The sequence below is a fragment of the Jaculus jaculus genome, chromosome 14, assembly GCF_020740685.1.
Source record: "Jaculus jaculus isolate mJacJac1 chromosome 14, mJacJac1.mat.Y.cur, whole genome shotgun sequence".
NCBI classification, from domain to species: domain Eukaryota; kingdom Metazoa; phylum Chordata; class Mammalia; order Rodentia; family Dipodidae; genus Jaculus; species Jaculus jaculus.
The window spans coordinates 4,531,088-4,556,252 of NC_059115.1; the positions used below are offsets into that span (position 1 = coordinate 4,531,088).

General features: G+C 50.6%; 1 protein-coding gene across 2 annotated transcripts in view; it reads left to right on the forward strand.

Moving 5' to 3' along the window:
- Exoc3l2 (exocyst complex component 3 like 2) overlaps window positions 1-25,165 on the forward strand; it is a 46,548-nt gene that overhangs the window by 9,916 nt on the left and 11,467 nt on the right. Inside the window, exons 1-8 of one of the 2 annotated variants that reach the window (XM_045134118.1) lie at window positions 215-274; window positions 5,149-5,674; window positions 13,620-14,244; window positions 15,463-15,574; window positions 16,185-16,286; window positions 16,376-16,476; window positions 17,102-17,212; window positions 21,404-21,539. In XM_045134118.1, coding sequence (XP_044990053.1) covers window positions 5,164-5,674; window positions 13,620-14,244; window positions 15,463-15,574; window positions 16,185-16,286; window positions 16,376-16,476; window positions 17,102-17,212; window positions 21,404-21,539 — 1,698 coding nt within the window. In that variant the 5' untranslated portion in view covers window positions 215-274; window positions 5,149-5,163. Of the gene's footprint in view, window positions 1-214; window positions 275-5,148; window positions 5,675-13,619; window positions 14,245-15,462; window positions 15,575-16,184; window positions 16,287-16,375; window positions 16,477-17,101; window positions 17,213-21,403; window positions 21,540-25,165 lie in introns of those variants that run through there. The other variant, XM_045134117.1, reaches the window with a different exon arrangement.

Consider the following 25,165-nt stretch of genomic DNA (forward strand, 5'->3'; position numbering starts at 1 on the left):
CTAATGACCTAGGTTCAATTCCCCAGTACCCATGAAAGCCAGATACACATGGAGGCACATGTGTCTGGAGTTCGTTTGTAGTGGCTAGAGGCCCTGGTGTGCTCATTCTCTCTCTCTCTTTCCCTCTCTCTCTGACTCTCAGGTAAATAAATAAGAAAATCAAATATTATTTTATATATTAAGCCGGGTTGGTGGTGCATGCCTTTCATCCCAGCACTCGGGAGGCAGAGGTAGGAGGATCGCCGTGAGTTCGAGGCCACCCTGAGACTACACGGTGAGTTCCAGGTCAGCCTGAGCTGCAGCGAGACCCTACCTCGGAAAAACTAAAATATGATGAAATAAGGCTCACTTGCGGCTCAGCGGTAGAGCACTTGCCCGGCGTGTTCGCAGGGCTCTGGTTCCATCCTCAGAACTGATAAAGCAGCAGCAGCAGCAGCAGCGAGGATGGGGATGAAACGCTGTTCCCTAGCTCCACGATGCCCTTGGGAGAAAACCCAAGTCCCTTGTCACAGTGCTCGGCCCTGTTGTGGCCTGCTCTTCGCTGCCCTCCTCCCCCACAAGGAATGAACTGTCTGCTTCCTTCCTCCGTTTCCTGTTCGCACCCACTCCAGAGTCCCTGTCCCGTGCTTGGAGCCAGGGACATGGGGAATGATTGATATAGGGCCAACCCTGACGGCCCAGGCTCACAGTCTAGTGTGACACACAGTCCTGTCCCAGACCATGACAATTTTAGGGAAGGGCTGGAATGGGACAGCCCAGGGAATATGAGTGGGGGGCGAGGGGCCTGAGTCGGAAAAGATGGAGGAAAGAGGGCTGGAGAGATGGCTTAGTGGTTAAGGTGTTTGTCTGTAAAGCCAAAGGACCTCGGCTCCATTCTCCAGGACCCACGTAAGCCACAAGGGGCGCACGCGTCTGGAGTTCGTTTGCAGTGGCTGGAGGCCCTGGCGCGCTCATTCTCTTTCTCCCTCTCTCTCTCTCTCAAATAAGGAAATAAAGATTAAATTTTAAAAAAATACAAAGATGGAGGCCAGGCATAGTGGCTCACGCCTTTAATCCCAGCACTTGGGAGGCAGAGGTAGGAGGATCGCCAAGAGTTCGAGGCCACCCTGAGACTACAAAGTGAATTCCAGGTCAGCCTGGGCTAGAGTGAGACCCTACCTTGAAAAACCAAAAAATAAAATAAGATACAATAAAAATAAAAAGATGGGCTCTCTCGCCCTCTCTCTGTCTGTTGCTCTCAAATAAATAAATAAAAATAAACAAAATTTTTTTTGAAAAAAATAAATAAATAAAAAAGATGGAGGAAAGACTGCCATGTAGGAGGACTGGCAGACAGTGAAATCCAGAGGGAAGATGTCAGAGAGGAGGAGTGTGGAGGGTTTTGGTGAGGCGTGCAGGGAGCAGACACCACCCAGGCAGTCATCATCTGAACTTCAGAGCAAAGCCTCTGGGAGCTACAGGCAGTCCTGGGGAGGGGAGCTGGGAAGGTTGGGGCGATGTCAAAGTCCTCTGTCAAAGCTGTGCTGATGGCGCCAGGACTGGAGGCTGAGAGCTGTCATCCGTGGCCTGTCTTCTCAGCGCTCAGAAAACAGACGCTCCACAACCAGGAAGTCACGGTCCTTAATGCCCTGTATATCTGGGCCCCATGGATCCTGCCTAAAAAAAAAAAAAAAAGAACGGAACAGAAAAGAAAAAAAGAAAAAAGGCTGGGTGTGGTGGCGCACACCTTTAACCCCAGCACTCGGAAGGCAGAGGTAGGAGGGTAGCCATGAGTTCGAGGCCACCCTGAGGCTACATAGTGCATTCCAGGGCAGCCTAGACTAGAGTGAAATTTTACCTCAAAAAAAAAAAAAAAAAAGGAATGGGGCTGGAGAGATGGCTCAGCAATTAAAGGTGCTTGCTTGCAAAGCCTGATGGCCCAGGGTCAGTTCCCCAGGATCCATGTAAAACCAGATGCACAAAATGGTGCACACATCTGGAATGTGTTTGTAGTGGCAGGACGCCCTGACACACCTATTCTCGTCTTCTCTTTCTCTCTAGGAAAAAAAAAGAAAAAAGAGAAAATGATAATAAAATACAGGAAAAAAAAATGAACCTGAAGAAGAAAAGCAGGCTGCAAGGGCGCTAGGGGCCATGGGGGGGAAGACACAGCACAGGGCAAGGGCCAAACTTGGTCACCATGGTGTCCCCGGTGCCTGTATAAAGAAGTCCACAGACCTAGTCAGTTACTGTGTTCTTGGTAGAGTTGGGATGGAACCAAGGGCCTAGCGCTAGCCCACAGTAAGTGAATAGCTACCTCCGAGCCTTCCCCAGCCCCTCACTGTGGATTCTAGACAAGTGCTCTACCTCTGAGCCACGACCCCAGCCCCTCACTGTGGATCCTAGACAAGTGCTCTACCTCTGAGCCACGCCCCCAGCCCCTCACTGTGGACTCTAGACAAGTGATCTACCTCTGAGCCACGCCCCCAGCCCCTCACTGTGGATCCTAGACAAGTGATCTACCTCTGAGCCAGGCCCCCAGCCCCTCACTGTGGGTTCTAGACAAGTGCTCTACCTCTGAGCCACGCCCCCAGCCCCTCACTGTGGATCCTAGACAAGTGCTCTACCTCTGAGCCACGCCCCCAGCCCCTCACTGTGGACTTTAGACAAGTGCTCTACCTCTGAGCCACGCCCTCAGCCCCTCACTGTGGACTCTAGACAAGTGATCTACCTCTGAGCCACGCCCCCAGCCCCTCACTGTGGATCCTAGACAAGTGATCTACCTCTGAGCCACGCCCCCAGCCCCTCACTGTGGACTCTAGACAAGTGATCTACCTCTGAGCCACGCCCCCAGCCCCTCACTGTGGATCCTAGACAAGTGATCTACCTCTGAGCCACGCCCCCAGCCCCTCACTGTGGATCCTACACAAGTGATCTACCTCTGAGCCACGCCCCCAGCCCCTCACTGTGGATCCTAGACAAGTGCTCTACCTCTGAGCCTCGTCCCCAGCCCCTCACTGTGGACCCTAGACAAGTGCTCTACCTCTGAGCCACGCCCCCAGCCCCTCACTGTGGATCTAGACAAGTGCTCTACCTCTGAGCCACGCCCCCAGCCTCTCACTGTGGACTCTAGACAAGTGATCTACCTCTGAGCCATGCCCCCAGACCCTCACTGTGGATCCTAGACAAGTGATCTACCTCTGAGCCATGCCCCCAGACCCTCACTGTGGATCCTAGACAAGTGATCTACCTCTGAGCCACGCCCCCATCCCCTCACTGTGGGTTCTAGACAAACACCATAGTGTTCAGTCTCATATCCACCCCCGGTATTTTCTTTCTTTCTTTTTTTTTTTTTTGTGTAGCCCAGGCTAGCCTTGAACTCCTGACCCTCCTGCCTCCACCTCTTCAGCACTTTCCTATAAATGTGCGCCACCACAACCAGTTGATATTTTATTCCTTTACATGGCTGTGTGGTTGATTCATGCATTCTTTTTTGTCCATTTATTTTTAGTTTTATATGAAATTTTTCTGGTTTTTTTTTTTTCTATATGAAAGTTTTGTTTTTTGTTCCTATTTTTCGAGGTAGGGTTTCACTCTAGCTCAGGATGACCTGGAATTCACGCAGGGTGGCCTCAAACTCACAGCGATCCTCCTACCTCTGCCTCCCAAGTGCTAGGATTAAAGGTGTGCGCCACCACGCTAGCTATATGAAAATTGTAAAAGATTTATTTATTTATTTATTTTAATTTATTTGAGAGCAACAGACAAAATGGCTGAGAGATAGAGAATGGGTGTATCAGGGCCTCCAGCCACTGCAAACTCCAGATGCATACGCACCCTTGTGCATCTGGCTCATGTGAGCCCTGGAGTATTGAATCTCCAGCAGCGGTCGTTAGGTCACAGGCAAGTGCTTAACCGCTAAGCTATCTCTTCAGCCCTGAAAAAAATTTGTATATGTGAAATAGAGAGAGAGGGAGGGAATGGATGCGCCAGGACCTCTAGCTGCTGCAAAAGAACTCCAGATGCGTGCGTCACGTTGTCCATCTGGCTTTACGTGGCTGCTGGGGAATCAAACTCTGGTCATTAGGCATTGCCGGCAAATGCCTTAACCACCAAGCTATATCTTCAGCCCCTTGTTTGTTTATTCGTTTTCAAGGCAGGGTCTCTAGCCCTAACTGACGGGAAATACAGTCTGTAGCTCCAGGCTGGCATCAAACTTGGAGATCCTCTTACCTCAGCTTCCCCAGTGCTGGGATTAAAGTTGTGAGCCACCATACCCATCCAGTTTTTTCTTTCTTTTTCTTTTCTTTCTTTCTTTTTCTTTTTTTGTTTTTTTGAGGTAGGGTATCACTGTAGCCCAGGATGATCTAGAACTCACTCTGTAGTCTCAGGGTAGCCTGGAACTCCCAAGTGCTGGCATTATAGGTGTGCACTACCATGCCTGGCCTTTGGTGCTTTTGTTTGATTTATTTTATTTATTTGACAGAGAAAGGGGGGGGAGAGAGAGAGAGAGAATGACTGGGAGCGCCAGGGCCTCCAGCCACTGCAAATGAACTCCAGACGCTTGTGCATCTGGCTAACGTGGGTCCCAGGGAATTGAACCAGGTCCTTTGACTTTGCAGGCAAACGCCTTAACTGTTAAGCCATCCTTCCAGCCCCTCTTCTTTCTTTCTTTCTTCTTATTTTTTTTTTTTTTTGTTTTTTTGTTTTTTGAGGTAGGGTCTCACTCTAGCCCAGGCTGACCTGCACTTCACTATGGAGTCTCAGGGTGGCCTCGAACTCACGGCGATCCTCCAACCTCTGCCTCCTGAGTGCTGGGGTTAAAGGGGTGTGCCACCATGCCAGGCTAATTTCTTTATTTTCAAAAAAGAATTGTTTATTTGTTTATGATAGAGGGAGAGAACGGGCACACCAGGGACTCCAACCACTGCAAACAAAGTCCAGACGCATGATGGCTCACATGGCTTCTGGGGGATTGAACCTGGGCTCTTATGCTTCTTAGGCAAGCGCCTTAACACTTAAGCCATCTCTCCAGCCCTGAAGACCCTATTTATATGAGCCCAGACCAGTACCTGGATCCTTCCCCTCCCCCCCCCCCAACTTCTCAATATACTGCCCACAGACAGACATTGTCTCCAACACCGCTGATGGTCATTTATTTTTCTGCAGGTGCCTCCTGCCAAAATGCCCATCCTCAAGAGTGGAGGAGTGGCAGACCCTAAGATGCCCCGGGCAGGGACCCTGCCCCTTCGATCCTCTCGTAACCCCTTCGATGAAGTCCCGGGACTGGAAGAAGAGCCCGGGGGGCTGGGGACCCTGCCCAACGGGACATCCTGTCGCCGCCGCGCCACCCTGGACAAGCTGGCAGGCTTGTCCCCTTTCCGGCTGGGCTGGCCCACGGGCCGGCGGGCGGGCAGCCCAGGAGATGGGCAACCTCGCTCTTTCTTGGGCCGTGTGCTGCCCCCCGGCATCCGAAGGAGTTCGGCAGATTTCGGCCTCCTGACCCGGCTTCAGGGGCTCCGGGCCCAAGGGGGTGACGAGGAAGCGGCTCGCAGACTGGCCTTCCTGCGCCTGGGGCGTGGCTCCAAGCCGCGGCGGGCATCCCTGGCCGAGAGGGTGGTACCTGCCGGAGAGGCAGCCCCTGAACCCCCACCGAAGATTCCAGAGCCCCCAAAGATTAAGCAGCCCTTGTCAGGTGAGTGGGGGGCCCTGATCTGGATTTGGGGGCCTCACAGTGCTGTGTCCTTCCCACCCCGGGCATCCTCTCTCCTCATGCCCATCCCAGGCCCCACGTGTGAGTGTGATACCAGTCCTTTTTTTTTTTTTTTAAGATTAATTTAATTTAATTGAGAGAGAGAGAGAGAGAGAGAGAGAGAAAGAGGCAAAGATGCCAGACACATGCGCCGTCTTGTGCATCTGGCTTACAGCGGGTTCAGAGGAACCGAATTTGCGTCCTTCGGCTTCACAGGCAAATGCCTTAACAGCCAAGCCATCTCTTTAGCTCCTTTTGCCATCTCCAGCACTTCCCATGTTCATGAGCCCCACATGGGTCCCTTGCCCCTCCCAGACTTCTCCCTCTGTTCCCTCCCCAATCTGACCAACTTTATCCCATTTCAGGTATCAGTCTCGACCTTCCCTAAGCCCTAAACTGAACCCCAGCACAGCCCACTCTACCCTTATAGGCCCAGACTCAAACTATATCCTCCTTGATTCCCTCACTTTCCCCCCCACACACACCTGTTTTGTTTTGTTTTTTTTCTGAGGTAGGGTCTCACTCTAGTCCAGGCTGACCTGGAATTCACTATGTAGTCTCCTGGTGGCCTCGAACTCTCGGTGATCCTCCTACCTCTGCCTCCTGAGTGCTGGGATTAAAGGCGTGCGCCACCGCGCCCAGCCACCCTTGTTTTTTTGAAGTAGGGTCTGGCTCTAGCCCAGGCTAACCTGGAAGTCACTGTGTAGTCTCAGACTGGCCTGGAACCCACAGTGATCCTCCTACCTCTGCCTCCTGAGTGCTGGGTCGAAAGGCGTGCACCACCACGGCCCACTCCCTTATACTTTCATCCTACTCTCTCTCTCTCTCTTTGTGGTTTTCCGAGATTAGATGTCTCACTCTAGCCCAGATTACCTGGAATTCACTTTGTAGTCTCAGGGTGGCCTCGAACTCATGGTGATCCTCCTACCTCTGCCTCTCAAGTGCTGGGATTAAAGGCGTGCGCCGCCACACCTGGTTCATCCCATTCTCACCCCAACCTCCAAGTCCATCCCAATCCAACCCCACCTTCAACTCCACCTCTCCCACGGCCAGATTTGATCTTCAAACTTGTCTCCACATCCAGCCTCTGCTGTCACCCCTCCCCAGCTATTCACCCCAATTAAGTCACCACCAAGATCCATTTCTACAAAGCAGAAATGTTTGGTCCCATGGCTGGGCTCCTCCTGGGGAGATCCATCCATTCATACCTCTTTCCAGACTCCTGAAGTTTGCTGGGCATTGGCGCTTGCAAATGCAGCGCTCCAATTTTTTTTCATTTTTAAAAATATTTTATTTTTATTTATTTGAGAGAGGGAAAGAGGCAGAGAGAGAGAGAGAGAGAGAGAGAGAGAGAATGGGTGCACCAGAGCTTCCAGCCACTGCAAGCAAACTCCAGACACATTTGCCACCTTGTGCATTTGGTTTACAAAGGTCCTGGGGAACCAAACCAAGGTTCTTTGGCTTTGCAGGCAAGTGCCTTAACCACTAAGCCATCTCTCCAGCCCCCCTAATTTTTCATTTTTTATATTTATTTACATTTTTATCTTTACATTATATTATATATTTATTTATGAGAGAGAAGGAGGGGGAAAGAATGAGTGTGCCAGGGCCTCTAGCTACTGCAAAGGAACTCCATATGCATGCACCACCATGTGCATCTGGCTTACACAGGACCTGGGGAATTAAACTTGCTTTCTTAGGCTTCACAGGAAAGCACTTTAGCTGCTAAGCCATATCTCCAGCCCTAATCTTTCATCTTTAAAAAAATAGTTTATTTATTTGATAGAGAAAGAGGTAGAGAGAAAGAGATAATGGGCCCCAGGGTCTCCAGCCTCTGCAAACTCTAGACTCATGCGCCCCTGTGTGCATCTGGCTAACGTGGGTCCTGAGGAATTGAACCCCAGGTCCTTTGGCTTTGCAGGCAAATGCATTAACCACTAAGCCACCCTTCCAGCCCCCTAATCTTTCATCTTTGTATGGTGTTCTCTCTCTGTATATGGTCATAGCATTTTCCCCTCTATATCTAAATTTCCTTCTTTAGTTTATTTTTAAGTTATTTTTATATTTTATTTACTTATTTGAGAGAGAGAGAGAAAGAAAAGCAGATAGAGAGAATGGGCATACCAGGGTCTCTAGCCACTGCAAACAAACTCCAGACACATGTGCCACCCTATACATCTGGCTTTATGTGGGCCCTGGGGAGTTAAACCTGAATCCTTTGGCTTTGCAGGCAAGTGCCTTAACCACTAAGCCATATCTCCAGCACCCCCCCCCACCCTTTAAAATTTGGGAGCTAGACCAGGTATGGTGGCTAATGCCTTTGAACCTAGCACTTGTAAGGCAGAGGCAGGAGGATCACTGTGAGTCTGAGGCCAACCTGAGACTACAGAGTGAATTCCAGGTCAGCCTGGGCTAGTGTGAGACCCAACCTCTAAAAACCAAAATAAAAAAATTAAAATTAAATGTGGGAGGCAGGTGTGGTGACGTACTCCTTTAATCCCAACACTAGGGAGGCAGAGTTAGGATCACTATAAATTCAAGGTCAGCCTGGAACTACAGAGTGAGTTCCAGGTCAAGTCTTGCCCTGAAAAAAAAAAAAAAAAAAAAAAAAAACACACACCTGAAGAGATGGCTTAGGTTAAGACATTTGCCTGTAAGGCCAAAGGATCCAGGTTCAATTTCCCAGGACCCTTGTAAACCAGATGCACAAGGTGGCACATGCGTCTGGAGTTCATTTGCAGTGGCTGGAGGCCCTGGTGTGCCCATTCTCTCTATCTGCCTCTTTCTCTTTTAAATAAATAAAACTAAATTAAAATTTAACAACCCCAAAACAAAAATATTTGGGTCTGGGGAGATGGCTCAGCAGATAAGAGTATTTGCCACATAATTATAGGGACTGCAGAGGGCCTAATTTTTCCTGAGTTCCGTCCCCGGTGTCCAGGTAACAAGGTGGCCATGCACACCTGTAACCCTTGTCCTATGGGGAGCAGAGGCTGGAAAATCAGTGGGGCTCACTGGTCAGCCCATGTCACTAGAAACGTCAGCTCGCGGTTCAGTGGGAAACCGTCTCTAGGAAACATGCAGGACAGCAAAAGAGGCTGACAACATTCATGTAGGACAGCAAAAGAGGCACGCAACATTCTGTGGTCAAGCACTCACACACACAGGGTGTGCGCATCTGCACACACACAAATACATCTCACACACACACACATACTCAAAAGAATTCCTCTACCCCGGCATGGTGGCGCACGCCTCTAACCCCAGTACTTGGGAGGCAGAGGTAGGAGGATCGCTGTGAGTTTGGGGCCAGCCTGAGACGACATAGTCTACGTTAGAGTGAGACCTTATTTAAAAAAAAAAACAAAAAATTAAAGAAAAAACAGATCCCAACTTATTATATCCTCGGATCAGGTTTTTAGGTGAAAAGAGATAAGGAGGGCCAGAGCGATGGTTCAATGACGAAAGGTTCCTGCCTGAGCCTGACAGCCTGGATTCGATTCCCTGCACCCGTGTTAAAGTCAGGCACACAAAGTGGTGCATGTGTCTGCAGTTCATTTGCAGCTGTAGGAGGCCCTGGTGGGCCCACGGTCTCTCCTTCTCAAATAAGTAAATGATGCATATTTAAATAAAAAAGGAGAGATCAGGAAAAAACCAGATTATCCCTGTCAGGGTCAAGGACATTCCCCACTTTTTCTTTTGGGGACCCTGTTACTCCTAAACTGCCTCACTAAGGCTCATACTCTGTGGGGGGAAAAAAAAATCTTCCTTTTTATAAAGATGCCTATCTTTAAATTTTTAAAAAATTTTTTTTACTGACAACTTCCCCCAGGCAAGCACCTTAACTGCTAAGCCATCTTCCCCACTTGAGATCTCATTTATTTTTTATATATATTTTTGGGGTTTTTTTAAAAATTATTTTTGTTTTTTATTTTTATTTATTTGAGAGGGACAGACAGAGAAAGGGCAGAGAGAGAGAGGGAGGATGGGCCCACCAGGGCCTCCAGTCACCACTGCAAACGAACTCCAGACGCGTGCGCCCCCTTGTGCATCTGGCTAACGTGGGTCTTGGGGAATCAAACCTTGAACCGGGGTCCTTAGGCTTCACAGGCAAGCGCTTAACCGCTAAGCCATCTCTCCAGCTCTCCTATTTTTTTTTTTTTTTTTGAGGTAGGGTCTCACTCTAGCCCAGGCTAACCTGGAATTCGCTATAGTCTCAGGGTGCCCTCAAACTCATAACGATCCTCCTACCTCTGCCTCCCAAGTCCTGGGATTAAAGGTGTGCGCCACCACTCCTGGACTCTAATTTACTTTTTTTTTTTCGAGGTAGGGTCACACTGGTCCAGGCTGACCTGGAATTCACTATGTAGTCTCAGGGTGGCCTCAAACTCACAACGATCCTCCTACCTCTGCCTCCCGAGTGCTGAAATTAAAGGCGTGCGCCACCACGCCCAGCTCTAGTTTACTTTTTATTTTAAGACTAGGACTCACTAAATTGTCCAGACTGGCCTTGAACTTGGTTTCCTCCAACTTCCACCTCCCTAATAACTGGCATTATATATACCTATGCCCCCAGGCCTGGCTTTAGACTCTAATCTCAACCTCACCCCCAAGTTAAAATGCCTTTTTCTAGGCCTGGTATGGTCGTGCCCAGAACTGGGAAGCAGAGATAGGAGGATTGATGGTCATGAGTTCAAGGCCAGCCTGAGAGACTACATAGTGAATTCCAGGTCAGCCTGAGCTACAGCGAGACCCTACCTTGAAAAATACCAAAAAAATAAAAAATATTTTAAAAAAGAAAAGAAAACAGAAAATGCCTTCATCTCAACTACACCTTGCCTCCTACCTTCTCTTCTGTCCCAACCCTAAAACTGTCTTCACCTCCAGCGCTGTCCCAACTCCCTCTTGACTCAGCCCTGCCCGCCTCCTCCCCAGCCCTGCCCCCCAGGCTCCTGCTGGCCCAGAGGACCCCCCCCCCCACAGAGCTCCTTCTGTCCTCTGATGCCCTTCACATCCTGGACAGAGGCTATTTCAGCCTCGGCTCCCTGGGGACTGGGAGGGCACTGAAGGACTGAGGGAGGTGAGGAGGGGGTGATTGAAGCCCCCGCCTTCTGGAAACGGATGGGCAGAAATAGCTGTGGTCAGGAAACAGTTTTCTGCCAGGGAGGAAGTGTGGGGGGGGAGGTGTTGAGGGGTAACTCTTTGGTTTCATGGGATCTTCCCTCTGCCTCCACTTAAGGCCTCCCACCCGTGGTTCCCCTTTCAGGAGTGACCAGCCGTTCTAGAGAGTGGACCCCACTCCACAGCCATTCCCACTGCCCGGACCCCTAACCCAAACCCTGCCTGTCTCCTGTGGCCACCTCCATCCTTCTCCACTTACCTGGCTCTGAGCTCTGTCTTCAGAAGGTGGGGGGGGGGGGAGTGTCACTGGTCTGATCTTCCTCCTGATCTTAGCTCCTCCCACTTCCCCAGGACCCCCCTCCTTCCAGTCCTGATGGGTATGGTTTTCCTTCTCATAACTTTTCCATCTTTCACGCACTCCTATAAATTCACATCCAAGGGCTGGAGAGATCTCTCAGTGGTTGAATGTTCTTTCTCGCAAAGCCTGAAAGCCTGAGTTTGACTCCCCAGAACCTATTTAAAGCCAGATGCACAAAGTGGTGCATGTGTGAGGAGTTTGTTTGAAGTGTAGCAGGAGGTCCTGGAAGGAGGCACACTCTCTCTCTTTTTCTCTCTCAATAAATAAATAAATTCTCTAGCTGGACGTGGTGGTGCATATCTTTAATCCCAGCACTTGGTAGGCAGAGGTAGGAGGATCGCTATGAGTTCAAGGCCACCCTGAGACTACAGAGTGAATTCCAGGTAATCTGGGCTAGAGTGAAACACTAAAAAACCAAAATTAATTAATTAAATAAGATATATAGATAGATTGTCCTCCAGTTCTGACCTCCCTCCCTGTCTGCCTCTGTCTCTCTTTCTCACTAAATAAATTAATTAAATGAATCCCAATCTCTCTCAATAAATAAACAAATGAATGAATTCTCCAATCCTGACATCTTCCATAACCCTTCCCTTCTGGCCCAGCACCCCCCATCCCCAACTCCCTCACCCCCTGACTTCGAGGCTCACTATGCAGCCAAGGCCAGCCTCAAGCTCAAGGCAATCCTCCTGCCTCTGCCTGGGGTGTCCTGGGGAGACAGGCTTGAGATTTCACACCTGGCTGGGTCCACCCATGCCACACTCTCTTGTCACATCATCCCTGTGGCCTCCATCCCCTTAGGAGGCCCCTCGCCCTCTCCCCCTCCCAAGCTGCCTCTTTGGTTCTCTCCCTTCCAGTTCCTCTCCCTCTCTCCCCCACCCCCAGCGCCAGCCCTCATGCCTGCCCCCCTTCCTCACTTCTATGTATTCTCAGGGTGGCCTCGAACTCACGGGGATCCTCCTACCTCTGCCTCCCTAGTGGGATTAAAGGCGTGCGCCACCACGGCTGGCTTATCTTCTTCTCTACCTAACTCTGCGCTCCCACTCTCCCCATCTTCCCGAGTTCCCCCATCTCTCTCTTCCTCCTCCCTTCGTCTCTTCCCCCCTAGAACTGATCTCAGAATTTTGTTTTGCTTTCTTTCTTTCTTTTCTTTTCTTTTTTTTTTTTTTCGAGGCAGGGTCTCCGTCTATCTCAGGCTGACCTGGAATTTACTATGGAATCTCAGGGTGGCCTCGAACTCATGGCAATCCTCCTACCTCTGCCTCCTGAGTGCTGGGATTAAAGGCGATCTCCAAGCCGGGTGTGGTGGCACAGGCCTTTAAGCCCAGCACTCAGGAGGCAGGGGCAGGAGGATAATCGTGAGTTCGAGATCACCCTGAGACTCCATAGTCAATTCTAAGTCAGCCTGGGCTACAGTGAAATCCTACCTTGAAAACAAACAAACAAAAAAGTCAAGGTCTTTGTGTCTGAAATAAAAGAATATCTTTTTTTTTTAAAGGTGTGCTCCACCACGCCCAACTTCTTTGGGTGTTTTTTTTTTTTTTAAGGCTTTAAAAATATTTTATTTACTTATTTGAGAGAGGAGGCATTTAGAGAGAGAGAGCGCATGTACCAGGGCCTGTAGTCACTGCAAAAAGAGCTCGAGGCGCATGTGCCACCTTGTGCATCTGGTTTACGTGGGTTCTGGGGAATCATGAAACCCAGGTCCTTAGGCTTCGCTGGTAAGCGCCTTAAGCGCGGAGCCATCCCTCCAGCACAGTTTATATATATATATAATTTGACAGGCAAATAGGGAGAGAATGGACGCGCCAGGGACTCCAGCCACTGCAAACGAACTCCAGATGTGTGCGCCCCCTTGTGCATCTGGCTAACGTGGGTCCTGGGGAATCAAATCTGGGTCCTTTGACTTTGCAGGCAAGTGCCTTAACCACTAAGCCATCCCCTCCAGTCTTCCAGCACTTTTTTTTTTTTTCGAGGAAGGGTCTCCCTGTAGCTCAGGCTGACCAGAAATTCACTATGTAGTCCCAGGCTGGCCTCGAACTCACGTTGATACTCCTACCTCTGCTTTCCAAGTGCTGGGATTAAAGGTGTGCGTCAGCACATCCGGAGCAGCTCCTTTATTTATCTGAGAGAGAGAGAGAATGGGTATGGGCAGGCGTGCCAGGGCCTCTTCCTGCCGTATGTGAACCCCAGATGCATGCACCACTTTGTGCATCCGGCCCTAGGTGGGTAATGGGGAATTGAACCTGGGCTTGCAGGCTCCGCAGGCAAGGGTCGTCCATAGCTGAGCCACATCTCCAGCAGGACCCCCCACCACCGTTTTTCACTTTCTCTGGTGGCTCTGCGCAGGGGTCCTGAGCCTCGATACCCCCCCCTTTCTCCTGCCCCCCATCTTTCCCCTGCCCGCAGTCCTGGAGATCCTGAGCCTGATTCAGAGGCGCGAGCTGGCGCGGGCGGACGAGCACATCTTGGAGCTGGAGGCCGAGGAGCTGGCGGCGTCGGGGGGCGTCTCCCCGGGGGCCCCGCAGAGCGAAGGGGGTCGCCGGGCGCGGGACGTGGCGCTGCTGTACGAGGCTCTGCAGCGCGAGCTGTGGGCGCTGGTTCGCGAGACGCTGGCGGGCCCGGGTCCGGGCGCGGGCGCCGGGGCGAGCGCGGTGGCGCAGCTGGCGCAGGTGCTGGTGCAGGAGGAGGCGGCCGACGGGCGCCGGGGTCCCGGGGCGGCCCGCAGGCTGCGCGCGCGCTGGGCGGACGCGGTGGCCCGCGCGGCCCGGGAGCGTCTGGAGGCGGCGGCGCCCGGGGCCCCCGGGGGTCTGGCCGGGCAGCTGGAGGCGCTGAGGGCGCGCCTGCTGGAGGACATGGCCGCGGTGCGGGGTCGCCTGGCGCCCGCCTACCCCGCCGGCCTGGGCGCCTTCGGCGTCTACCTGCGAGGCTACCACGGAGCGCTGGCCGACTGGCTGGGGGCCGCGGCGCGCAGGAGGCTGCCCCTGGCCGACCGCTATGCCCTGCTGCACTGGCACAATCAGGTGTACCCCAGGTGAGCCAGGGTAACCCTTCCCCGCCCCTTCCCCCACACGCCCAAGGTCTGGTATGACTGCCAGCCCTGGAGGCTTGAGGTCCTAGACACACCCTTAGAAATGCTTTCTTTAAAAAAAAAAATATTTAAGAGAGAGAGAGAGAGGCAGATAGAGGGAGCTTATTTCTCTCTTTTTCAAATCAATCAATCAATCAATCAGGCCAGGTGTGGTGGCGCATGCCAGGGAGCCCAGTACTCTTAGAGGCAGAGGCAGGAGGAACACTTTGTGTTCAACACTACCTTGAGACTACATAAGGAATTCCAAGTCAGCCTGGGTTAAAGAGAGAGCGTACTTCAAACAAGCAAAAAATAATAATACTAAGGCTGGAGAGATGGCTTAGCGCCTAAGGTGTTTGTCTACAAAGCCAACTGACCCCAGTTCAATTGCCCAGGACCTACCTAAGCGAACCGACATAAGCCAGATGCTCAAGGGGGCGCATGCATCTGGAGTTCGTTTACAGTGACTGGAGCCCCTGGCTTGCTTTCTCTCTCTCCCTGCTCTCTCTCTCTCAAACAAATAAAATATAATATTAAACCCCTCCAAAAAATAAGTAAAAAAAAATCAGGATACGGTCATCAAAACAATGACAAGGCAGCAGTTACTGATACAGATTCTATTTAGGAAATTCATGTCAGTAATGGTCCCGGGGCCACCCATGACAAGTGGGGCAGGATATGGAGTCTGGAATGTTCTCCGGATCACAAAGACATGGGTTGAGTCTGATTCACAGGAAAGCCAAGTAGACGCCACCATGTGGGAAAAGTTGGTTCCAGGGAGGGTAGCGGGCTGGGGTGGGCAGGGCCATGAGGGCACTCTGGGGGCAGGACTGGGGAGGCCTGAGGCCAGGTGAGCTGAAGTTTCTGGACTCCAAGGTGGAAGGGAGCTAGGGCCTGGTGAAGCAGAGCGGGGGCGAGGTTTGGCATGTCTTGTCATCAAGCCTGAACTTGACCCCCATAGGTCTTGCCCGGACACCATCGGTCACAGAGCTGACTCAGAGAGCTGGAGCCAGGGAAAAGCTAAGGTTCCAAACGCTTCCTTTGAAGGATGGGCAAAGCTGGCCCCCAGACAAGGAAGGGAGTGGCCCCGGGTCACCACGCAGCGGCCGCGGGGACATGGAGACGGATCCCACGGCCCAGACCCACCTATCACTGAGCTGCCTCTTATCTGTCCACTTACAGAGAAGTCCTAGGCCTGGTGGATATGGTTGCCCTGGAGAACGGGGAGCTGGGGCCGCTTCTGTCCCCGGGAACACTACGGGGTTTGGAAGATGAATGTGTCACAGATGTCAAGGTACTTAGAACTTGGCATTGTACTTTGGGATGAGAAGGGGCTTGGTCCAGAGTGGTGGTGCGCACCTCTTTGATATCAGCACCCGGGAGGCCAAGATAGGAGGATCGCTGTGAGTTCGAGGCCACCCTGAGGCTACATAGTGAATTCCAGATCAGCCTGAGCTAGAGTGAGACCCTACCGTGAGAAAAAGGGGAAATATATATATATTTACACACATACATATATATATGTTAATTTCAGAGAGAGAGAGCACTTGGGAGGCAGAGGTAGGAGGATCTCTGTGAGTCTGAAGCCACTCTGAGACTACATAGAATATTCCAGGTCAGCCTGGGCCAGAGAGAGACACTACTTCAGGGGGAAAAAAAACAAAAACAACAACAACAAAAAACCCGCCTACTATCAAGCCCTCAACTTCCAAACAGGCTAGGAAGAGTCTAGGGGACTTTCCTGGCCAGCCTGTCTTCACAGCATTGCCTGGCCCTTGGAGCCCCTGGGTGGAATGAACCCCAGAGCTGCTTGGAGGCCCCAGGTTAAAAGGGCAATGACAAAGGTTCATGGAACTGCCCCACTTACCGACGTAAGTGGGCCCACCCTGCCTCGCTCCCCGCAGGCCCAGACGCGCGCGGCGCTCCTGCGCGCGCTGCAGGAGGACGCGGAGCGGTGGCCCTGCGCGGAGGACGCGCCCAGCAGCCTGGCCCAGGATGTGTGCGAGGTACGAGGACGGAGGAGGAAGCTGGGCCCCGCACCGCGAAGAAGGGGGGCCTCACACCCTGCCTCCTTTCTTCCCTCTGGTCCCCCCAGCTGCTGGAAGAGCACACAGAGAAAGCACCCCGCATCAGTCAGGAGTTTGGGGAGCGGATGGCGCACTGCTGCCTCGGGGGACTGGCCGAGTTCCTGCAGAGGTAGGGGGAGGGGGGAGAGTCTGACGGTGAGGGGCATCAGGACCTGGACACACTAACGGGCAAAATGAAACGCAAGTGTGAGGGTGAAGGGAAGTTACGGCACATTTGTCTAGATCCACAGTGAGGGGCTGGGGGCGTGGCTCAGAGGTGGAGCACTTGTCTAGATCCACAGTGAGGGGCTGGGGGCGTGGCTCAGAGGTAGAGCACTTGTCTAGATCCACAGTGAGGGGCTGGGGGCGTGGCTCAGAGGCAGAGCACTTGTCTAGATCCACAGTGAGGGGCTGGGGGCGTGGCTCAGAGGCAGAGCACTTGTCTAGATCCACAGTGAGGGGCTGGGGGTGTGGCTCAGAGGTAGAGCACTTGTCTAGATCCACAGTGAGGGGCTGGGGGCGTGGCTCAGAGGTAGAGCACTTGTCTAGATCCACAGTGAGGGGCTGGGGGCGTGGCTCAGAGGTAGAGCACTTGTCTAGATCCACAGTGAGGTTTTGGGGGCGTGGCTCAGAGGTAGAGCTCTTGTCTAGAGTCCACAGTGAGGGGCTGGGGGCGTGGCTCAGAAGTAGAGCAGGCTGGTGCCCAACAAGGTCCATGATCCATCTTTCCTGCCCATCATCTTGTCCCCTTAAAGCTTCCAGCAGCGCGTGGAACGATTCCATGAGAACCCTGTAATACGAGAACTGCCACCCGACACGTACATCAGCAAGACTATCGCTCTGGTAAACTGTGGGCCCCCCTTGAGGTGAGAACACCCCCACAGTGTGTGTGTAAGAGTCCTGGGTGGCCGCTGGATGGGGAAACCATGTTCCATTTTGGGGATCTTATAGCAGGGGGTTCGATATAGAGCCTCAGAGGCATCATATCTCTGAGACTTCCAGACTTCTTGGTTGGTCACAGTTGCAATCCCCACACTCGGAAGGCCTGGGAGAATATTGTTGTGTTACCATGAGAGTGATTTCCAAGAACTGCCCTCAAAGGCTCTATGAGATACACACACACACACACACACACACACACACATATTGTGCCTCTAATCTTTTTCTTCTGTGAACTGGTTTTTGCTTTTGTTACTTATTTATTTATTTATTTTGGTTTTTTGAGGTGGGGTCTCACTCTAGCCCAGGCTGACCTGGAATTCACTATGTAGTCTCAGGCTGGCCTTGCATTCACAGCAATCCTCCTCCGTCTGCTTCCTCAGTGCTGGGATTAATTAAAGGCGTGTGCCACCACGCCTGACTCTATAGCTTTGATTTTATGCTTGAGCACAGACCTTTAACTCTGTGCTGTACTGAGACTTTCCTGGAAGAAAAAAAAAAGTGATTCATGGCCTGGAAGGATGGCTCAGTGGTTAGAGGCGCTTGCTTGCAGTGTCTAACAATCTGGGTGCCATTCCCCAGTACCCATGTGAAGGCAGATGCACAAAGGGGCACATGCATCTGGTGTGTGTTTGTAGTACTAGGAGACCCCGGTTTGTTCGTTCTCCCCACTTTCTCTCTCCGTTCTTCTTTCAGATAAATAAATACATTTTTGAAAAAGCAATTCATGCCAGGTGTGGTGGCATGCACCTTTAATCCCAACACTTGGGAAGCAGAGGTAGGAAGATCGCCATGAGTTCAAGGCCACCCTGAGACAAATTCCCAATCAGCCTGAGGTAGAGGGAGACTCTACCTCAAAAAACAAACAAAACAAAACAAAAATCATGAGCCAGACATGGTGATGCACATCTCTAATCCCAGCACTCAGGAGGCAGAGGTAGGAGGATCACCATGAGTTCGAGACCCTACCTTGAAAATAGAAAACAGATGTAAATATTTTTAAAAATACACAAGGGGGGCTGGAGAGATGGCTTAGTGGTTAAGACCTTGCCTGTGAAGCTGAAGGACCCCAGTTCAAGGCTCGCTTCCTCAGGATCCACGTAAGCCAGATGCACAAGGGGGCGCACGTGTCTGGAGTTTGCTTGCAGTAGCTGGAGGTGCTGGCGTGCCCATTCTCTCTCTCTCTGTCCCCTCTCTCTCTCTAACTGTCTCTTTCTCTCTCTGTTGTTCTCAAATAAATAAATAAATATAAACAATTTTTTTTCAGTAGTACAAGTATCTGGTGTTTGTTTCCAGCATCCTGGCATGCTCATATTCTCTCTTTCTCCAATAATTAAATAAAAAAATTTTTAAATATACACAAGGTGCCGGGCGTGGTGGCGCACGCCTTTAATCCCAGCACTCGGGAGGCAAAGGTGCGAGGATCGCCATGAGTTCAAGGCCACCCTGAGACTACAGAGTGAATTCCAGGTCAGCCTGGACCAGAGCGAGACCCTACCTTGAAAAAAAAAAATATATATATATATATATAAATATAAATATATATATATTTATTTATTTATTTGGGGGGATGCAGTGGGGAGCTGGAGAGATGGCTCAGGAGTTAAAGGTGTTTGCTTGCATAGCCTGCCAACCAAGTTTCAACTCCCCTGCCACCCACATAAAAGCCAAGTGGGCAGGGCTGGAGAGATGGCTTAGCAGTTAAGCCCTTGCCTGTGAAGCCTAAGGACCCCGGTTCGAGGCTTGGTTCCCCAGGTCCCACGTTAGCCAGATGCACAAGGGGGCGCACGCGTCTGGAGTTCGTTTGCAGAGGCTGAAAGCCCTGGCACGCCCATTCTCTCTCTCTCCCTCTATCTGTCTTTCTCTCTGTGTCTGTCGCTCTCAAATAAATAAATTTAAAAAAATATTTAAAAAAAAAGCCAAGTGGGCAGCTGGAGAGATGACCCAGTGATTATGTGCTTGCCTGCAAAACCTAACAACAGGAGTTCTATTCCTCAGGATCCACATAAAGCCTGATAGACAAGGTGTCACATGTATCTGGAGTTCATTTGCAGTGGCTAGAGGCCCTGGCACACCCATTCTCTCTCCTTCTCTCTCTCTCTTTGCAAATAACTAAATAATATTTTTAAGGGTTGCAGGGATGGCTTAGCAGTTGAGGTGCTTGCCTGCAAAGCCAAAGAACCCAGGTTCAATTCTCCAGGACCCATGTAAGCCAGATGCACAAGGGAGTGCATGGGTCTGGAGTTCATTAGCAGCAGCTGAATGTGCTGGCACACCCATTCTCTCTCTGTGTCTGCTTCATTCTCTTTCTCTCAAATAAACAAGTGAGAATAATTTTTTTAAATATTTTTAAGCAGCAGGGACCCAGCACTCGGGAGGCAGAGGTAGGAGGATTGCTGTGAGTTTAAGGCCACCCTGAGACTACATAATGAATTCCAGGTCAGCCTGGGCTAGAGTGAGACCCTACCTCAAATTAAAAAAAAAGAAAACAATATTTTATTTATTTTTTCTTTTTTTGGTTTTTCGAGGTAGGGTCTTGCTGTAGCCCAGGCTGACCTGGAATTCACTATGTAGACCCAGCATGGCCTCGAACTCATGGTGATCCTCCCACCTTTGCCTCCCGAGTGCTGGGATTAAAGGCGTACGCCACCACGCCCGACCGAAAACAATATTTTATTTAAAAATATTTTGTAAAAAAGCCAATTCACTCAGGGTCTAATGTGGAAGAGGTGGCAGAAAGAATGTAAGAGCCAAAGAAAGGGTAGGATTCCTTACAACGTGCTCCCTCCAGACACAAAATGGCCTGGATATCCATGACCTCACAGTGCCTGACACTACCTACCGAAGACCATCATAAGAGGAGGAAAGATCATGACATTAAAATAAAAGAGAGTCTGATTGAGAATGGGTGGGGGGGATATGATGGAGAATAGAATTTTAAAGGGGAAAGTGCGGGGAAGGAGGGTATTACCATGGGTTATTTTTTATAATCATGGAAGATGTTAATAAAAATTGAGAAAAAATGGGCTGGAGAGATGGCTTAGCGGTTAAGCGCTTGCCTGTGAAGCCTAAGGACCCCGGTTCGAGGCTCGGTTCCCCAGGTCCCACGTTAGCCAGATGCACAAGGGGGCGCACGCCTCTGGAGTTTGTTTGCAGAGGCTGGAAGCCCTGGCGCGCCCATTCTCTCTCTCTCTCCCTCTATCTCTCTTTCTCTCTGTGTCTGTCGCTCTCAAATAAATAAATAAAAATTTAAAAAAAAATTGAGAAAAAAAAGTCAATTCATTTGTCATTTGCACCTAGCAAGGATGCATGTGTGCATACACACATATTAATTAATTAATTTATTAAATCTGAACAAAGGGTCTTATGCTACCCTATGCATCTGGGTCCTAGGGAATAGAACCAAGGCCCTTTGGCTTTGTAGAGAAGTGCCTTAACTGCTAAGCCAGTTATTTGAGAAAGAGAGATGGCAGATAGAGAGACAGAATGGGCACACCAAGGCCTCCAGCCACTGCAAACGAACTCTAGACACACGCGCCACCTAGTGCATCTGCCTTAAGTGGGTCCTAGGGAATCAAACCTGGGTCCTTTGGCTTAACAAGCAAATGCCTTATCCACTAAGCCATCTCTCCAGCACCCACCCCCCGCCTTTGTTTTAGGTAGGCTGACCTGGATATTCTCTCTCTTTTTTTTTTTTTTTTTTTTTTGGTTTTTCGAGGTAGGGTCTCACTTTGGTCCAGGCTGACCTGGAATTAACTCTGTAGTCTCAGGGTGGCCTTGAACTCACAGCGATCCTCCTACCTCTGCATCCTGAGTGCTGGGATTAAAGGCGTGTGCCACCATGCCCGGCTGACCTGGAATTCTTTATGTCCACCCAGGCTGGCCTCAAATTCAAAACGATACTCCCTACCTGGCCCACCTAGTGCTGGGATTAAAGGGTATCACAAAGTTGCTCAGGCCAGCCTTGAACTCACTCTATAGCCCCAGGTGGCTTTGACCTTTCAATCCTCCTGTCTCAGTTTCCCAGATACCTGAGATCACAGGTCTGCAGCATCAGGCCCTGGCATTTGAGTTGGGATGTTGGGACTTTTGACTTTTGGCTCTCCTCATCCTCACAGGGCTCTGGCTGAGCGCATGGCCAGGGTGGGGCCCCCCGAGAGTGAGCCTGCGCGAGAAGCCTCAGCTAGTGCTCTGGACCGTGTGACCCGGCTCTGCCATCGAGTCCTGGCTGACCTACTGTTCCAGGAGCTGCAGGTGAGGCAGGGGCTGGGGCGAGGCCGTGCCAGGGCCGAGCAGCAAGCTGCCCGGTTCCCTCCAGCCTGTGACTCAGTGTGGGGAAGCAGGCAGGGGTGGGGGTGAGGGCCATGCTGGCGCTGTTTGCGGGAAGAGGGGGGAATAGGAAGGAAGAGGTGGGAGGGTGTGGCCGGAGGGTGGGTAGACAGCTGCCCTAGGAATGGGGTTTACTAGACCCTCCTCACTGAGCTCCCCAAGTTCATGCCTGGCTCCGTCCATTGGACCCTCCTTCAGCCATCTTTGGGCTCTGAACGCCACAAGGGGATTAGGCTGACTTGGAACTCAGCATCCTGCTGCTGTCCCCTTCCAAGTACTGTCCTTACAGGTGTGGGACCCCACACGCAGCTTCTCACTGGATACTTTGTTTTCCAGTATAAGGTCTCTCTAGCTCAGGCTGACCTGGAACTCACTATGTAGTCTCAGGGTGGCCTCGAACTCACAGCAATCCCCCTACCTCTGCCTCCCGAGTGCTGGGATTAAAGGCGTGTGCCACCACACCTGGCTACTTTTTCATCTTAAAATAATTTCACTTATTTGAGAGAGAGTGAGAGAAACAGAGAAGGAGAGAGACAGATGAGAATGAACACACCAGGGCCTCCTGCCACTGCAAACAATTTCCATCTGGCTTTATGTGGGTATTGGGGAATTAAACCTGGACCGCTGGGCTTTACAAGCAAGCACCTATACCTGCTGAGCCATCTCTTCAGTTTACGGAGTCTTTTTGTTTGTTTGTTTGTTTGTTTATGGAGGTAGGGTCTCACATATACTCTCTATTTTTATTTATTTTTTATATTTTGGTGTGGGTTTTTTTTTGTTTTTTTGAGGTAGAGTCTCACTCTGGCCCTGGCTGACCTGGAATTCACTATGTAGTCTCAGGGTGGCCCTGAACTCACAACATTCCTCCTATCTCTGCCTCCCAAGTGCTTGCTGGGATTAAAGGTATGTGCCTCCACGTCCAGCCTATTACTTCTTCTTTTTTTTTTTTTTTTTTTTTTTGAGGTAGGGCTTCACTCTAGCCCAGGCTGACCTGGAATCCACTATATAGTCTCAGAGTGGCTTCGAATTCATGGCAATCTGCCTACCTCCTGAGTGCTGGGATTAAAGGCCACCACGCCCAACTCTATGGATCCTAAAAAAAAAAAATTATTTATTGGAGAGAGAGAGAGGGAGAGAGAGAATGGGCATACCACAGCCTTCAGCCATGCAAATGAACTCCAGATGCATGCACCACCTTGTGCATCTGGCTAATGTGGGTCCTGGGGAATCGAAGTGAGGTCCTTTGGCTTTGCAGGCAAGTGCCTTAACCACTAAGCCATCTCTCCAGTCCCTATGGTTCCTTTTTAAAAAACATTTTATTTCATTTGTGTATGAGAGAGAAAGGTGAGCACTGAGGAATTGAACCTGGATCCCTGGGCTTTGTAAGCAAGCATCTTGTAACTGCTGAACCATCTCTCCAATATATGGATTCCTTTTAAAAATATTTTATTTTTACTCATTTATTATTTATAAAGGGAAAAGGAAAGATCGGCACTGGGGATTCAAACTTGCAAGCATCTTAACTGCTGAGCCATCTCTCCAGCACCCCCTGGATCCTTTATATAAAAAAACAACTTTTATTTTTTTCTTTCATTTTGTTTTTATTTATTCCTTTGCAAGCAGAGAGAGGAGAGGGACAGAGAGAATGGGCAGGCCAGAGCCTCCAGCCACTGCAAACAAATTCCAGATGCATGCATCGCTGGGTGCACCTGGATCTACGTGGGTACTGGGGAATCAAAGCCAGGGCATTAAGGCATTTCAGGCAAGCATCTTAACCCCTGGGCCATCTCTTCAGCCCTTGAAAAACTGTGTGTGTGTGTGTGTGTGTGTGTGTGTGTGTGTGTGCACGCGCTTTAAGAGAAAGAGGCAGAAAGAATGGGTGCACCAGGGCCTCCAGCTCCTGATACATGTGCCACCTTGTGTATCTGGCTTACGTGGGTCCTGGGGATATGAACTGGGGTCCTTTGGTTTTGCAGGGAAGTGCCTTCACCACTAAGCCATCTCTCCAACCCTGATTTTTTCCTTTTTTTGCTTATTTACTTGTGTGTGTTTGGGTGTGCCAGAACCACTTGCCAAGGGACTGTGAGACTGTGACACTTCTTGCTCCCAGTTTATGGGTGGCTTGGGAATTGAGTACTGGGCCATCAGGCTTTGCAAGCAAGCTCCTTTAACCATTTAATTCTCTTCCCAGCATGTGCCACCACACCTGGCTAATAGTTGTTTTTTGTTGTTGCTGTTGTTTTGTCTTGCTCTAGCCCAGGCTGACCTGAAATTCAGTATGTAATCTTGAGCTGGTTTTTTTTTTTTTTGTTTGTTTGTTTTTGTTTTTTTTAAATTTGAGAGCAACAGACAGAGAAAGAGAAGGAGAGAGAGGGAGAGAGAATGGGCACGCCAGGGCCTCCAGACACTGCAAACGAACTACAGATGCATGCACCACTTTGTGCACCTGGCTTACGTGGGTCCTGGGGAATGGAGCCTCGAACCAGGGTCCTTAGGCTTCACAGGCAAATGCTTAACCGCTAAGCCATCTCTCTAGCCCCCTCAGGCTGTTTTTGAAGGAGGGCCCGCCAGTGCCCATCTGAAATCTGGACATTTTAAGTAATATATTAATTTATCTGTAAGGAGAGAGAGGGAGAAAGAGAATGGTCACACCAGGGTCTTTAGCCGCTGTCAAGAAACTCCACATGTATACATGACTTTGTGGATCTGGCCTTAAGTGGGTACTGGAGAATCGAACCCAGGTCATTACGCAGTGCAGGCAGGCGCCTTAACTGCTGAGCTATGTCTCCTGCTCTGCAATCTGTACTTCTGACAGAGCCTGGTCCTTCCTCACCCCATACTTAGTATCCTCCAGGCCTCAGCTTTGGGATTCCTCCTCCAGAAAGCCCTCCTTGATTTCCTGGGCTAGTCAGGATCCAGAGGTCTTACAGGAGAAGCTCTGGGTTCTTACTACCTGGGCGTCAGTCCATCTCCCTCTCTGATGAGAAGTCCCAGGAAGGCACAACAGGGACTGTCTTCGCTGTGAGATGTTCCCAAGTATATGTCCCACAGCCTTGCTTCATCTCCAGTCCGGATTTAGGGAACATGTTCCTGGCCCGGTATGCTGGCTCACACCTATACTCACAGCACAAGGGAGACAGAAGCAAGAGGATCAGGAGTTCAAGGCCAACCTTGGCTATAGGAGACCTTATGTCAATAAAAATGAGTTACTAAAGCCAGTATGGTGGCTCATGCCTTTAATCCCAGCACTCGGGAGGCGGAGGTAGAAGGATCGCTGTGAGTTCAAGGTCACCCTGAGACTGCATGCTGAATTCCCGGTCAGCCTGAGCCACAGCAAGAACCTACCCCAAAACCCCTCAATAAAAAAAGAATTACTTGAGGGGCTGGAGAGATTGCTTAGTGGTTAAAGCGCTTGCCTGCAAAGCCAACAGACCCAGGTTCAATTCCCCAGGACCCATGTAAGCCAGATGCACAAGGTGGTACATGTATCTGGAGTTCATTTGCAGTGGGTGAAGGCCCTGGCATAGCCATTCTCTCTCTCTGCTTCTTTC